Below are 15,126 nucleotides of genomic sequence, written 5' to 3'. Positions count from 1 at the left end.
AGTTTAACGATGAGAATAGCTCGATACTCTATCGATATTTAATCTTTAAGAAATGTACCTTGTTATGATACTGCATTAACTGAATAATAACACGAATGTCGTCTGAATAATTCTTGATGGAGATGACTCTCATGATGTTCGCCGCGTCCTCCGCATCAGGATCCTGACAGTATTTGTTCGCCAGCACCAGACACGCGTCTGCATCATGTACCTAAAATCGCACCACCATTGTTATCATTTATTCAAAAGATTTTCAGATTTTCGTGAGATGAGTGTATGGAATAAGAGGAGGACCACACGATAAAAAATGCAAATTGCATATTTTTACCATGACGGTGTGCACGACATGTTTTTAAGGTTAGCCAAAAATTGGGAAATGTAGCAAAGTAGAAAAATAGACTATAACGACGAGCAGTGTTATTTAAATGATAAATTGTTATCGAGATTGCTTTGTGTGTAAGATATTTTGTCCAATTCGGGTCTTGTGTATAAGTATATATTTGCGTAAATATATAGTAATGATATCGTGATGATTTTTAGGATAAAATGATTAGATGTGTTGAAAATTGATGAATAATTAAGATTTGAAAACGTTTGTTCGGTTTCGAGTAAAAAGATAGGAGATTTGATCCAATTTCGATGTATCGAAAGCGCACGGACATATTAATATTATAAGCCTCGCCTATATAAGTTTAGCTTGGAGTATGCAAACGGATATGGAGCTTTGTGATCCATGCCGATCAAACGGTATCTATGTTTCTAGCCATTGCTAGATTTTTCTTTAACCGTGTGCACCTCTAGTAGCAAAAACTATGTATAAACAGAGTTAGATTATTTGCCTAATGGAACAAAAATTCAAGCAATTCTCTAAGAATATTTTATACAACTAGAAAATATGATCAGACTGAATTATAAGGATGAGCATATATAAAAACCGGTAATCTAGGATTACTAGTGCATTCCAAACTAGGAGGAAAGGCTACGGTATAAAAAGACAATCTATTAGAAAATATAAAATCTTAGCTTGAAAAAATCGAGCATTCGATCGAAGATAAGTTCGAATAGAGATCTACGAAGCATGCCCTTGAAAAGAGCCTCGCACTAATATTATTGATAAAAATTGTAAAAGATTGTCTTTTTTATGCTATGTAGGTATTCTATGATAGAAAAAAAGGAGGATTCGGCCTAGTAGAAAGATCTATATGAACATTGGATTAAGGGAGAAACCTTCATATAATACAAGCAGCCAAACAACATATCATCCGGTTCTACTGTGTCAATGCAAGGTATGTATGTACTTAACAAACACTATTATCCTCTATTCTATGAAATGCTATTTCACTAATATAAAATAATGGCCGTTTATGTATCAGGCTCCACGAGAAAAACACGGGCACTTACCCTTCTGGGTTGACGAAACAGGCATGGATCTATCCTTAGGTGTAAGACAACCTTTAAGGGAGTTTTCCTCGTACGTGGTATTAATAGGACACAGGGTGTGCATGTTAATGAGTCTGATTGTAAAGAGTGAAATGATGGGGAGGTAGGGGACAGTGTATCATAGAATTATCGTATAGAGACTAAAATCCATTCTGGGAATAGTCTCGACAAACAATCATACAAGCACGAGAACTCATCCTATAAATAATGAAAAGATCGCTTGGAGAGTTTTGTGCAGCGAATGTCCAAAAATTGCTGCCACTGAAAACGGTCGAAATGATTTTTATATACGGATTTTGCGAGCGCCGTGATATTTGACGGACGTTATCGGCTATCGCATTGCGACACGAAAGCAAACGAAGGACGCTTCATAAAGGTATCACGAACACTATAACGAGCACAGGGACACACACAGGCAACAATCATCCTGAAACAACAGCACTTGTCATCGGCTCAAGTCACTTTCCAGCTCTTTCTGCTATATAATTACCAAAAGCAACAGCAATGTCACGTCTCTTCGTATCTCGTTATCTCACGCGTTACTATTAATATCACATATGCTAACCCTCCAGAATTTAAAACAGAAAACAATTAAATCACCATTAATAACTCTCCCTCAATTTTCTATACTCATATTTAAATCTAAACATTTATATGGAATCAGAACTGTATACGTTTTAGTCCTTGATCCTTCCATATGCTTCGCTAGAATTTACAAATTTTCATACACTCTTCAATTGATAGAAAAATTCTTGTTTGATATTGAAGATAAATTGATAAAAAAAAATTGGATAAAAAATTTGAAACACAGCTGGAGGATCAACAACGTAATATTTATTAATTTAATACGACTAACGTAATTTGTCTAATTTTTATAGTATGTACTATAAAAATAGATTGAAAAATGGATACTTTGGAGGGGAAAATAAAGGGAAAAAACAATAGGCGTTTTGAAACTATTGATTTTTTTGTTGTTTGTAATAAAATTCAGAAATGATGAGTTTATCGATAAATTTTTATGAAGATAGATGGGGAAGAGATATTATAGACGTCAAATAGAAGCTGCTGCTGCATACAAAGGTTCGAGGACTCGATCGTTTATACATGTATAAAGACAAAGAGAAATACGTAGACTCTAGAAAAAGAAGAAGAGAAAGAGCATGGATTGTGATTGGGTGATTCGGAGACAAGGATCGATAGAGAAAAATGTGAGGGGGTGGACGATTTTTGTAAAAAGTGTCAAGGATATTTCCGTAAATCGATTGGAAAAAAAGTGATGCAGTGTTTGACGATAGGGTGGTCTCTTTACGGTGTCTCAGACTCACCTTGACTCTCTGTAGGTCTATGGGGTTCATGATGGTCCCCTGAAAGAACTCCACGGTGGTGAAGTGCCGCTTGAACAGTCCTTCCAATTCGAGATCTGGTGGTTTCCTAAACGACACGAGCCCAGCAAATGATACGTTTCTCTTTATAAATAAAAATCACCTCAAATTCTCTGCGCACCTTTTCCCACACGAATTCAACTCGTGTCAACCGACACCCATTCGAATCGACAGAGATCTGATGGAAAATGTTGAAAGTATATGACTGTACGTGTTCTGGCGACTCTTCGTACGATCGTCTACTATAATCAGAACGACCCAATTGTACCTTTATCTTTATAGATATAAATTTTTATTTCTCACAATTTTGCTCATTTGTTCGGAGAGTCTCTATCGCCAAAACGCGTAAAAAAATTCACAATAATAAATGATATATATAAATATAGATCTAAGTAAGTCTCTACTGCACGCTGGTCCGGCTCCATAGCTCAATACAGCATACCATGCAGTCGCAGGCGGTTGCTTTCTACGTACAAATATATGTATATATATATATATATATATATATATATATATATATATATATATATATATATATGTATACAATCACCCCCTGCAGAGTTATTTTGCATTCAGGTGACGCGCTGAAAGGTATCGCTTTGCTGGAAAGTCTGAATGCTTTCACGACAAACGCGGAATCAATTGGACCGGGACCAGCCTACCGATATCCGTAACACGGTAGAGGGTGAATCCATAATTCGCAAGAAAGTGCGATAAGACGGATAGGGACAGGATGAGAAAATAGAGAATAATAGAATGTAGAGCGAAGGTTGCTGCAGTCGAGTGTTGCATACACATGTATATATATATAAATAGTATAGAGAGTCGTAGAGAGCCAAGCTCTATACAAATATTTATGGACGTGGTATACATGTGTATAGATGGCAAGAAAAAGAAAAGAGAAACAGATGGAATAAAAAAAGGAAAATTTTACATATATATATATATATATATATATATATATATGCGCAGCGTTATGAGAAACGTATAATAGTACATATGACGATAAACAGTGTTAAAGTTTTATGAATCTGTATTACGTGGCGTAACATAAGTATATATGTATGAATAATATCGATCGATCGCCACAGCGTGTTATGGCCAGCAGATATATTCTATAGTATACCGTGTAATAACCTAAAGAACTGCAAGGAAGAAAAAGCACGAACGAGCGAGCGAGCTGCCGTATGGAAGGCTTTGATGGATGTTTGGTTTGTTGGTTAGTCGAGGTTTCGTGTTATATGGTACATTGGTATTGGTGCTGGTGATTTTTCTAGGTTTCGGGATACCTTAACGCGCTCCAGATCCACAGCATTCATCATGGTACCCTGAAAAAACTCCACGGTTGTGTAATGCCTCTTCAGGAGACCTTCCAGTTCGAGATCTGGCTCTTTCCTAGAAACACAGTTCACTCCTTACGGCAACAGCGATCAGACTTCCGGTTCTCCTCGAGCATACTCTCTCGGATCTCAATGATAAAAGGAATCCTAGCGCGCGATATTCAATCGAGATCCAATTGTCAGCCGTGCGGGAGCAACGACGAGCGCGAGTTTTACAACTGGTATTAAATTCGAGTCCGGAATTAAACTAAGCGCCTTGTAAAATGTCCCAACGCCAAGTTTCCACCGTCTCTGCACGAGCCTTTCGTTCTTTCACCCAGTGCGAGTGCAACAAGTACTGCTAACTTTTCAGATCTGATTATATTCCAGGCGTGAAAATACCCGCTGAATCTCTATGAAGAATATAAATTTCGCATAGGACACCCAAGTTCTGCAAGTCTGATTTGCTCTTGTCGTATCGCACACACTTCGTTTAACGACACCGTGCACATATACTTACCGCTTCGTTTTTAACAAACAAATTAATTGATTAGCGTGACAAGACTATATGTATATATATATATAGAGTACTATAACGATTATGTAGATTGTTACGTTATTACAGCAGTAGACTTACTTAATTTTACAATGATTGTATATGAGCGATGATACACGTTTACCACGAATCAAATTAAATAATTATATATTAATGTTAATTTTATCCTATATATAAAGAAAGAATTGTGTATTTATATTTCATGAGAAAATCATTGATTTTTGTTGGAAGAAATAATTGGGAACGGATTGTTCGTACCTATGCAAGAAGACCACCTCCACGTCGACGTCCTCTCGATCCTCGTGCAAGAAGTCCTTGAGGAAGTGCGATACGGATTCATAAGTGATATGGCCGCACACAACAATATGTCTGCCAACACAAGAAATATATTAGATCTTCCAAAAGTGTAGAAACGTCGGAGAAGGACAGAAATGAAGTTTAAAGGGGACAAGAGGTCTCAAGCAATTACCAAACTCATCACGTTCTACGTGATACACGCGTTTGAGTCAACAATTTAATTATCTTGATCCTCTCGCCTTCTCCTCATCCTCCTTTCAGCACTAATTTAGCACATGCGAGAGGTCGAAGCGAGAGGAAAAAGAAAAATGAAGATTTATCACGCGATAGTCAGAAAATCAAAATCTTCTCTTACTTTTACCAGTTTAGTCTGCTGCCGCGATAAAATTTCTTCAGCATGAACTCAAATCTTTTGAAAAATTGGATCGATCGATAAAAAAAATAATTTTCCAAGTTTCTGCAAAGAAAGCATTGCTCTACGCACGTAGCAAACACGTCTGCCAACAGTTTTAAATCCAGTGGGAAGACTTACCTACCGGGATGGGAAAAATTGGTCTGTGTGTGTGTGTGTGTGTGTGTGTATGTGTACGTGCGTGTCGTAAGAGGCAACATACGTGATCAAAGTTACCAAATACACATACCTATTTCAAGAGAGTACAATTTCACTGTGCTAAATATACAATGCTTGGAAAACAAATAATAAGAGTTAGAAGTATAAAAATAGGTGAGAGTGCAGGCTTGTTCAAGTGTAAGTTTATTAAACGATCCAATACAAGCCAAGCACAAGATTTCTTACCTATCTACGCGTGCCAATTGTTTATAAACAAGTGTGAGTGTATGTGTGCGGGGGGAGGAGTGTTCTCGTGTGCATGTGTGAGTATTTACGTATGCAAGTGCGTTAATAAAAACGTCATCCAACATACTCCTGCTGTAATAACAAAGAATATCAATAAAAAGAAGAAAATTGTGGTGGCTAGATGAGACTTAGAGCTGCAGAAAGGAGCAAAAGGTGACCATTGTCTATTTTCATGCTTGTGTCAACTACCTCGTGATATCTAGCGTGCGGCACGTTACGAACTCAATAGCCACCACCACCACCACACACACACACACACAGCTACGAATGGAACAATGATTACAGTTGCTCCAGAGATAACGCGTTATCACTTCTCGTGGCTATTGAATTCACTACATTATGTATGTCCTACCAATGAGATCAGTTTTCGTGTCTAAACCAAGTCTCGCTGTGAAACCTTCAACATTGCGACTTTTCGAGAAAAATGCTTGGCGATATATACATATATATATATATATAAATATATATGAATTCTCCCCTTTCGTCTGCAATAAATCTCCCAATTACTTTCCTTCTGGAGAAATCTTCTCCCTCCCACATTTTTCTCTTCGAGGCGCAACGCGAGTGTGTATATAAACGAATATCGGAAGCTTACACCCTTTTATACGGCGCATCAGTCCGGAATCGGGATTCAACGGTATTTCAGTGCGCTCGATGACCGACGTACCAAGAGACTCGAGGATGCGCAAATTTAATAACGTCTCTCATATATGTATATTACGTTTTCAGAGAAACATTTAGATACTTATCAACAAGATATTCTCGCGAGACTATTATCGTTGTAATAATCGAGACTATATATAGCTTGAATTTCATCGAATAACGCGAGTAAATAGCCGTGTTTGTGTAAGTGCTGCAGTTGCATTGTGCAAAGTCGTGTAACTGTGGTGTTTGTGATGGTTTGCGAAAGATCACAGCCACATTTGCGCTAAACGACTGCCGGTCGAAACTCGCCATCCTGAGCTACCAACCCGTGCCAATATCGGATCTGCCGATCAGTCCTGAACTAAGCGTCGTCGTTATAGATTAATCTCGTTAAAATATACGTAATATATATATAGATTCTTGCATGTCATTCGACTCCTGTATCAGACACGAGGATTTTCTTATCCTTGGGTGATCTTCGGATTGGCTTTCTCAAGTTTCAATCTTTCTCGTGTTCTATTATTGCTTTTTCTCAACGGACACGTAAATTATACGATCATAATATAAATGCTGACTAAAACATCAAGGTTAATACACTGCAGTGGTACAACATTAGGTTATATGCATTCAATGTTGGAAATGCAGGATGTCATGCTGGAAAAGTTGACTCTGGCACTCGGAGAGAAATACAGCTCGGGCCACTCTTTATTAGTCTAGTCCAGTTATCAATCCTTCTTCGATTTTGCAATAATTCGAGGTCGCCTTACTCGACCCCTCAGACGTTTTCTACGTTGCGCGTCAACTTTCGTTCGTCTATATACGTGCAATGCATAAATGGGTTAACTGAGACGCTAAACACACGTCAATCGCGAAATCCGTGGAACGACGAGGAACTTGATCCTGTGATACACGCCTGAACCCTCAGCATTTTTGCATCGTGACCAATAGAGAGCTGAAGGATCGCGAGGGATTTTTTTTCTATTTATATATACATATAGGAACAGCAAAGGATCCTGAACTGTCGATGTGCTTGGGGTGAACTCCTACAGTTTGATTCGAAACCGAACGTTCGGCTCGAGGTAGCTGAATCGAAGAAGCGTGTAGGGACTATAAATTCGGGTGGAATTAGCAGAACGTTTTGGTTCTAGTCCTTGGGTGAAACTGGGAATACCGTTTGTTAGGTAGGACGCGTAGCTGAAAGTGGAGGAATCAATCCTTCTAGGGGTAGTTCCTGGTCGTTCTATAGAATAATTGCACGTAACTAGGCCCCATGACAAAGCCGTATTTGTCCCAAGTGCGGTCAATGTGAACAAACAAGCTAACACCAGTTGCTGGGTGTGGTAAAGTTGTAATGGTAGTTGATAAAGTTAGTCTGGTAAGGGCTGGATGGATTTTGGTTTTTTCTTACTCCTTCTAATTTTTTTTCCTCTTCATTTTCTTTAAAGGACACTTGCTTCTATCTCCATGAAAAAGTATCGTCTATAGGGTTAACAACTAGTGCAGAAAAAATGGTGATGGGTAGAATAAATCTGCAAATTATTCGCTAATAACAGAAAGGTTTTGGCGGAAAAATTCGTAGGCAAAATATCAACTTGTTTCTATGAAAAAATTGGTCTAAAGGTGGATTTTCAAACAATAAATCTATTTTTTTTGCTTACGAATCGTGATTCTTTTTGCACATCAATTAGGAGAACGTAGAGGATTGGATTATTCACGTTAGTGTTACAATGTGAGAGCTCCAAATACAGACACATATAGAGAGTGAGAAAAATAAAGAGTGATAGAGAGAGAGTGAAAGAAATAGAAAAGGCGTTGTAAGGGGTGAATGCTGCAGGATGAAACGAAATAACACAGTGAGCATTGACAATTGACAAAACAGGGTACAAGTGTGGGGGGAGTGGATGTTGGTGAGGATAGTGGAAATTCAACTCCGGAAAGCTAGTTGGTTGGTAGTGTCTCTCACCTGCGACCTCGCTCGTTCTTCAAAGTGCCGCCATACTTGTTTCGCGTCCCGATCAGGTCAATAATCTCGGGGATACAACTGGCGAATATGGCCTACACCACGTGATAGAACAGAACACAACACTCGCATCAATACACTTGTGTGACAGGGCTGCTGGACTATGTTTTGTACTTTTAATCATTGCGTCCCGTTGTGTCAAAGGTGGCGTGTGTCGTATGTAATACACGGTATATCGTGGTAAATATATTTGTGTGTATGTGTGGGGGGTGGAAGGAAATCTGGAAGATTCGCGGGTCAATTTTAAGATCGTACAAATTTGGACGAGTTACGGTCAAGGTCGACGCTACCGCTGTTTCACCTGTCCGATACACACTAGGGGATGGCAAAGTGGTGTGGGTTGCTATAGGGTACTGCATCGTGAACGGTGAATAAAAGTTGGCTGAGCTACCGGGCAACGTGGGCCGTGGCTACTCACAGAGACACGATTAACAGTGCTGTACCGCTATGGGTAGGCCACGGCCCAAAATACTTTTATGGAAACGAGTATAGAGACCGTGCACACTAACACAATGACAGTGAGATAAGAATGTATATTGGTGTATATGCATACTATCAGCGCAAACTATCGGTCAATTTTCGCAGCTTTTGAGTGTAATTTATTTATACGTATACAGTTATACATTGACACTTCGCTATCATTGTGTTGGTTTTGCGCGGTCTCTATACGTTCCAATAGGGCAGGATAGGTAGGCTACCTATCTATACCTAATGATATGTAATATATATATATATATATTTATGTATTTATAGGTCCTATAAACACACCTATATCTAGTGGCTAGTAATTTAACTTTTCTACGTGTACCCGCATCGCGTTTGTACAGTCCATACGTTCATTATATGTATTGTATATATCCTATACGCTTCAGTCCCTTTCACCATCTTCGTTTTTATAATCTTTTCCCTACATAAGTAATCTTTGTCCACTGGTTTCTCGCGAACACTCTTGTCCAACTCTTGCACTCGCCGGATCTGAACGACCCAATGCCAGATTCTGCCCAGCAATTAACCTGTTTCTATCTTCTCGCTTTCAAGTGGGTCAATCGATGCATTACCAACTAATTTTGGATTCTAGTGTCCCTGTACCAATCGACTTCTTTTTACCCCCCTTACAGTTTCGTAATAACGATCACTCGACTGCCTACTAAATTTAACATGGACCGTTCAAAATTATTCTTTTTCATATTTAAGCTGAGAATGTAAGTTTAGAAAAAACAGTTGTTCTTCTCGCGTTCTTTTTTTATCGCGGTAGAATAATTCTGGCCAGATTTCAGGCTTCTCTGCAATTAGTCGAATCGGCTCAGTTCGTTACCAGATCCGGACACTTTGGTGCAGGAGTGTACTTTCCAGCAGAAATAGACGTATGGGATGCCTGACGATGGAACATGAATTAAACATGTCGATTTACGTTAGTTTCTGTGGTTAATGCTATTATTCATATACGTTCACGCTAACCTTCGATATACTCAGCGGACAGAAATGATAAACTTATAGCTAACATGTATATTACTGATAGATTATTGTCATTATTATTTATTAATATATACATTAAAAATCATGGCTTATTCGCGATATTAGTGATATTATATCATACTATGGTGATTAGTATTACATAGCTAATGTTAAATACGCTTCACTCATGATAATTCTTAATCAGTACATTAATTATTATATAAGTAGGTATACGGTGGAAATAATATATTCGTGGAAATTTCGAGTCTCTGGGATGAATTATTTGAGTATTTTTGCCTGCTAAATTTGTGCATTTGACCTAGTACGAGGGTGATGGGGGCCTCGATCGAATTTTCGCAGACCAGTTCACGCTGCGTCCGATGTTCGGTCGTCTACTCTGTCGAGGAAACGCTCCCGCGATTCTCGTCAATATAGAGAGATAGGACAAAATCTTCCAGAAAAGCATCACGCGGAAGAATATGAATTATATATAGATCAATAATTTTTGTCAAGATGAAAGAAAAGAAAAATGCTAAAAATCTGTATAGAGTTTGAAATGAGAGAGAGGGGGGGGGGGGAGGGTATACGTCTGCGGCAACGAAATCTATGAGGGTGAATACGCCTTGAAAGAATGGTGACTCATCGTGCAGCGTTTCTCGAGATACAAGCTTTAAAGTGTCTAATCGCGAGATCCCTTCCACTTCCGATTCTCATTGTCGGTATATTTGGCCTGTGTCCACGCGATCAACGAGGCTGTGATGTTCCGGGCAAGTGTTTTCGTCAGTAAATAGTATTGAATATTAAACTATAAATGTAGTACGCACACACACTTCTGCATACATTTCTATCTGCGTTAGGCGTCTCGAAAGAAGTCGTCTTTCGATACATATAGTATATAATATATGTACACATGGATATATCTCAAACCAATATATGTATATAATATATACTACACGTGAAATTTGCGGCCAAAGTAACAAGGTATGATAGTCACGTTACGGCTGAAGCTAAACTACCTGTGTGCCTCGATAAAAAGTGAGAAACTATTAACTAGAGCTTTGCGACGGATGACGAAAAGGTGGTTCAACTTTTCCTCCGCTACACTCTTTCTCCATTTTTCCTCTTTTCTTAAACTTTTACGATTTTACGATATGGGATGAAAGTCTTTCGTCATTTCACTATATTTTATTCACTCGTGACTCTTCGTCAAGGAAAATTCTTGGCAGATACAGCATCACTTCGGCTTAAACGGAATATAAGGGGTGTATTGTATATATGCAAGTTAAGGAGAAACGCGACTCGCGTCCAAAGAGAAATCAGAATTATGAGAATTTATTAAAAAATATTAACGTGCCTGCTTTTCAAGGGAAATAAATAATTTTGCAAGAATCTCCAGTCAGCCAACAAATCCCAGTTTTACTGTCAGCAGTTTTCTCTGGGAATAGAAGGGACTGAAAGCTAACGCGCGAAATTTCAGCTGAGAAAATTGAGTTTGAAGGTCGTACGGATGAAAATCCACCTCTAAAACCAGAAAGGGTAAAACCTTAAAGGTGCGGCCGCATTTCTTTCCCATTACTTTTCATGTATCATATAGATATACTCTATCGCGTGTCTGTTTTATCTTTCGGTTCACGAAAACCAATAAGAGTTCTTCTTAACTATACGATATGTGCGTAAAACTTAACGAATCTTTCATTATTTCTTTCGACATAACTCGCAGTTATTTCATAGAATAAAATTGGCCACCTTTTCGTCAATTGCCGTCTCGCAATTGAGGTTTTACGCAGTATCGTGTGTTGCAATCAGTATCAGACGTGCAAATAACTTCTACAGAGCCCTAAGGAGCAGCGTTTCTTGTGCCTATGCCTGCACCCCCACTACTGCTGCACTATACAATATTTATATGTATATATACTGCATATATACGCATACTATAGTATATAGGATATAAACAAATTACAGAATTTCGCATAAAGATAGAAATCACGGCTCAGAATTGAGGAATAGGCTCTGTGCTGTCTTTTCGGCCAAAATTTCAAAGAGAGAGAGAGAGAGAGAGAGAGAGAGAGAATATTATAGAAAGAGAAATATATGGTAAATATATAGAAAATAATAATTGAGCGCAAAAGAAAGGTTAAAGTAAGATGAAAAAAATTAAAGTGAGAAAAAGCTCGATTTATATAAACGATATTCTTCGTAAAATCCTTAAGCAATTTGTTAGTATAGCTATAGAAAATTGACACATGCCATTAAGAAATTTGCTTATATAGCAATGTAGATAAATAAAGAGGAAAGAGAGATGGATAGAGAAAGATGTAAAAAATATATTGATAGATCAAAGAAGAAAAAAAATAGGCAAATAGGTTATAATAGAGAGAGAGAGAGGGTGTATCAAAGTTCACGGGCTGCTGGTGCTATTATCGCGTTTCTTCATTTTCTTCTTCCTTCAGATGCCAGTTGTTTTTTCATTTGATGCACTCGTTTCTTTTAATATTTACTAAAGTTTTATTTTTGTGTTTCGCGCTCTAGTTTTTATTTTTTTTTTTAAATACGAAATATAAAGTTATAAATTTCTCACACGACTTCTGTTACGATCAATATTATATACACATGCCCGTCAAAATACTTTACATTAAAACTTTAAAGATCTCTAGGTTTTACGAAAATTTAAATACGACCGTGTTACATTTCGGGGATAAGAAAATGGTGTGAAAATCTTCTAGGATGTAGAGAGTTTGATCTAAAAGATTTGAAAGAATCGCTAAAAAGATATTTCATTATTTATAGATCATCATGATTCTTCTAATTGTTTTATTTTCAAAGGGTCCAAGTTAGATTTACTTTACACGATTAAATAGAGAGGCCAAAGTGCTCTGGAAATTTGGCAAAGCATTATTTGCAGTACTGACTTGAGATTTACAGAAGATTTCTTTCGTTAGGCATCTAAGGATTTAGAGCGACTAAAACATAGTTGCTTTGAGATACCAGCAACAACCGCAACCTCCTGCCCAGTAACGTGGCTCGTTTCCTCTACAAATTTAACAGCCTTCAACTGAGTATAATCATCCATCCTTGGACTACGCGAAATTAAACTCCTCGAGTAATCAGCAAAAGTACTGTCGTTTCTAATTCATTCAAATTAATTGTATCATTTTCAAATTTTTATCCTAATTAATTAAACTAATTATTTTAATTTAATTAAATCGTCCCAATTGATAGATCTACCTCGGATCTCGAATTTTCTATGATTTGTTTAGATCCTTGTTAACGCAATTAAGTTAACGGAGGCTTCTGTATTTAATTACAAGATTCGACAGTACTCGACTGAAATGCCAGGAAATGTGCAAGATAACCAGGGACGTCACAAAATACTTCAATCTACGCGGGTCTCATCACAGAGCAGTAACAACTAACTATATTCACGAGCTCGTAAACTAACAATGCAAAAATCAAATTCAATGTAATGCTTGTATATAACGTCATTACATTTTATACTGATAAAGTATAAATAGCAAAGCGGGCTACTATCGCGAAGTAAAAAAAGAGAATAACGAAATATTACAGTTTATAATAATAATAACTTTAAACATACAATTTTTAGAATAATATTTCCTGTGAAAAAAGAAGGCATAACTCTCTCTTTTGAATAATTAAAATGGTGATAAGAGAAATAGTTTTGCTCGAAGCAGAATTTTAATTGTTTGGTTTCATTATCGCGATTATATCGTATAAATTTAAATTTGACTTGTCAGATAATTATATGCAGTTGGGGGGGTATACCGAAACAATGATTTATTCTTCGACACACATCGATAGGAGAGTCGAGGGGAATAGAAATTTATCAAGTATACTATAAAAAATTGTTTCGATTGCTGGAATCATTTAGTGATTATTTTTAGGTACATCATCCAATGATTGGGAATTCCTAAGTTACGTGTTTTATAGTGAGATGTATTAATCGAGAAACATTAATAATATTTTCGCGATATTTTTATGCGTCGTTCACGCTATTTCCAGTGGCGCGAGCTACGATTATATTTGAACATCCTAAAATTAGGTTGTCACGACTAGAAATAGGCTGGGCGTAACTAGAAAACATTATCGCGGCCGTATTTAAATTGCACGTAACCTCTCGTAACACGTAATAATAAATTATGCACTGTACCGCATACGTGGTGGAAAATGGAACTAATGCAATAAGTACAAGGTTCCGCGTGATGGTGTTTCGTTTTCTTCGCGTATGCCCACGTGGACATCGAGCCGACTTGTCGATAAAACATAAAAATATAAAATTCTTTTCTCAAGCGTTCCCATTTGCCGTGCATCAGCCAAAAAGTAGAGCAAATCAAAAGAATTATTTATATACATAACGATACTCTTAGAACAATCTTATCGGATTCAATCGACAAATCAATATAAGACATTCTTTGAAACGATAAAAAGGAAAACGAGGAGATATAATATATTAAATACGAAACTTTTAATAATAAATACCTTGGATTCATTAGAATAATTGATTTAATTAATCATCAACGAATACTTATTCTAATTATACAAAAGTATCAGCTGGTGATAACGCAAGGAATAATAAATAATACACGAACTATAGTTTTGTTGCAACCGTGCTTGAATATAAGTCAGAAACACGTGGTACTCATATACATGTTCAAATGTATATTAATATAGAGATGGGTAGATAGAGAAATAGATTTGGATGCAAGACTCTTCATCTACTATTTTGTGTAATTATAAAATTATAATTGTGTGTGTATTAGTAGACAAAACTCGTGTGTTTCTCTTTTCATAAATGTCCAAGCATACCAGCATGTGTTACCAAAATATCATTGCTAATTTTTAGACAAAAAGTGGATTTATGTAGAAGCGGTGAGAGTCAGCGCAGGGTAAATCAATCAGTGAGAGAATTTCGAGATACTCGAAATAGGAAGTGTCAGCTAGAAAATTGGGAAATGCGATCTCTCTAATAATTGCAAATCGAGGCAGACTGGGGTCTTAATCTAGAAGGAAATTATTTCAGGATAGCAGCCATGAATCTATTTTCATCAAAGCAGACCGCTTATATTATTCGTATTTCCCAGAAAAGAGAGAAAACTGATGCTTTAGTTTTGAGAATACTTTGTCCATGAAAATGAAGTTTG

General features: G+C 37.2%; 1 protein-coding gene across 1 annotated transcript in view; it reads right to left on the bottom strand.

The window, feature by feature from the left end:
* Positions 1-15,126, bottom strand: part of slo (calcium-activated potassium channel slo) — an 81,385-nt gene that overhangs the window by 27,048 nt on the left and 39,211 nt on the right. Inside the window, exons 8-10 of the mRNA XM_066735497.1 lie at positions 4,956-5,066; positions 2,766-2,871; positions 59-211 (exon numbers count right to left, since the gene is read on the bottom strand). Of these exons, the coding sequence (XP_066591594.1) occupies positions 59-211; positions 2,766-2,871; positions 4,956-5,066 (370 nt within the window). The remainder of the gene's footprint in view (positions 1-58; positions 212-2,765; positions 2,872-4,955; positions 5,067-15,126) is intronic.

The sequence above is a fragment of the Prorops nasuta genome, unplaced genomic scaffold (genome assembly GCF_024137725.1).
Source record: "Prorops nasuta isolate Cenicafe-Biocafe unplaced genomic scaffold, Cenicafe_Pnas_1.2 PNAS00014, whole genome shotgun sequence".
Classification (NCBI taxonomy): Eukaryota; Metazoa; Arthropoda; class Insecta; order Hymenoptera; family Bethylidae; genus Prorops; species Prorops nasuta.
This window is presented reverse-complemented; position numbering and strand designations above follow the sequence as displayed.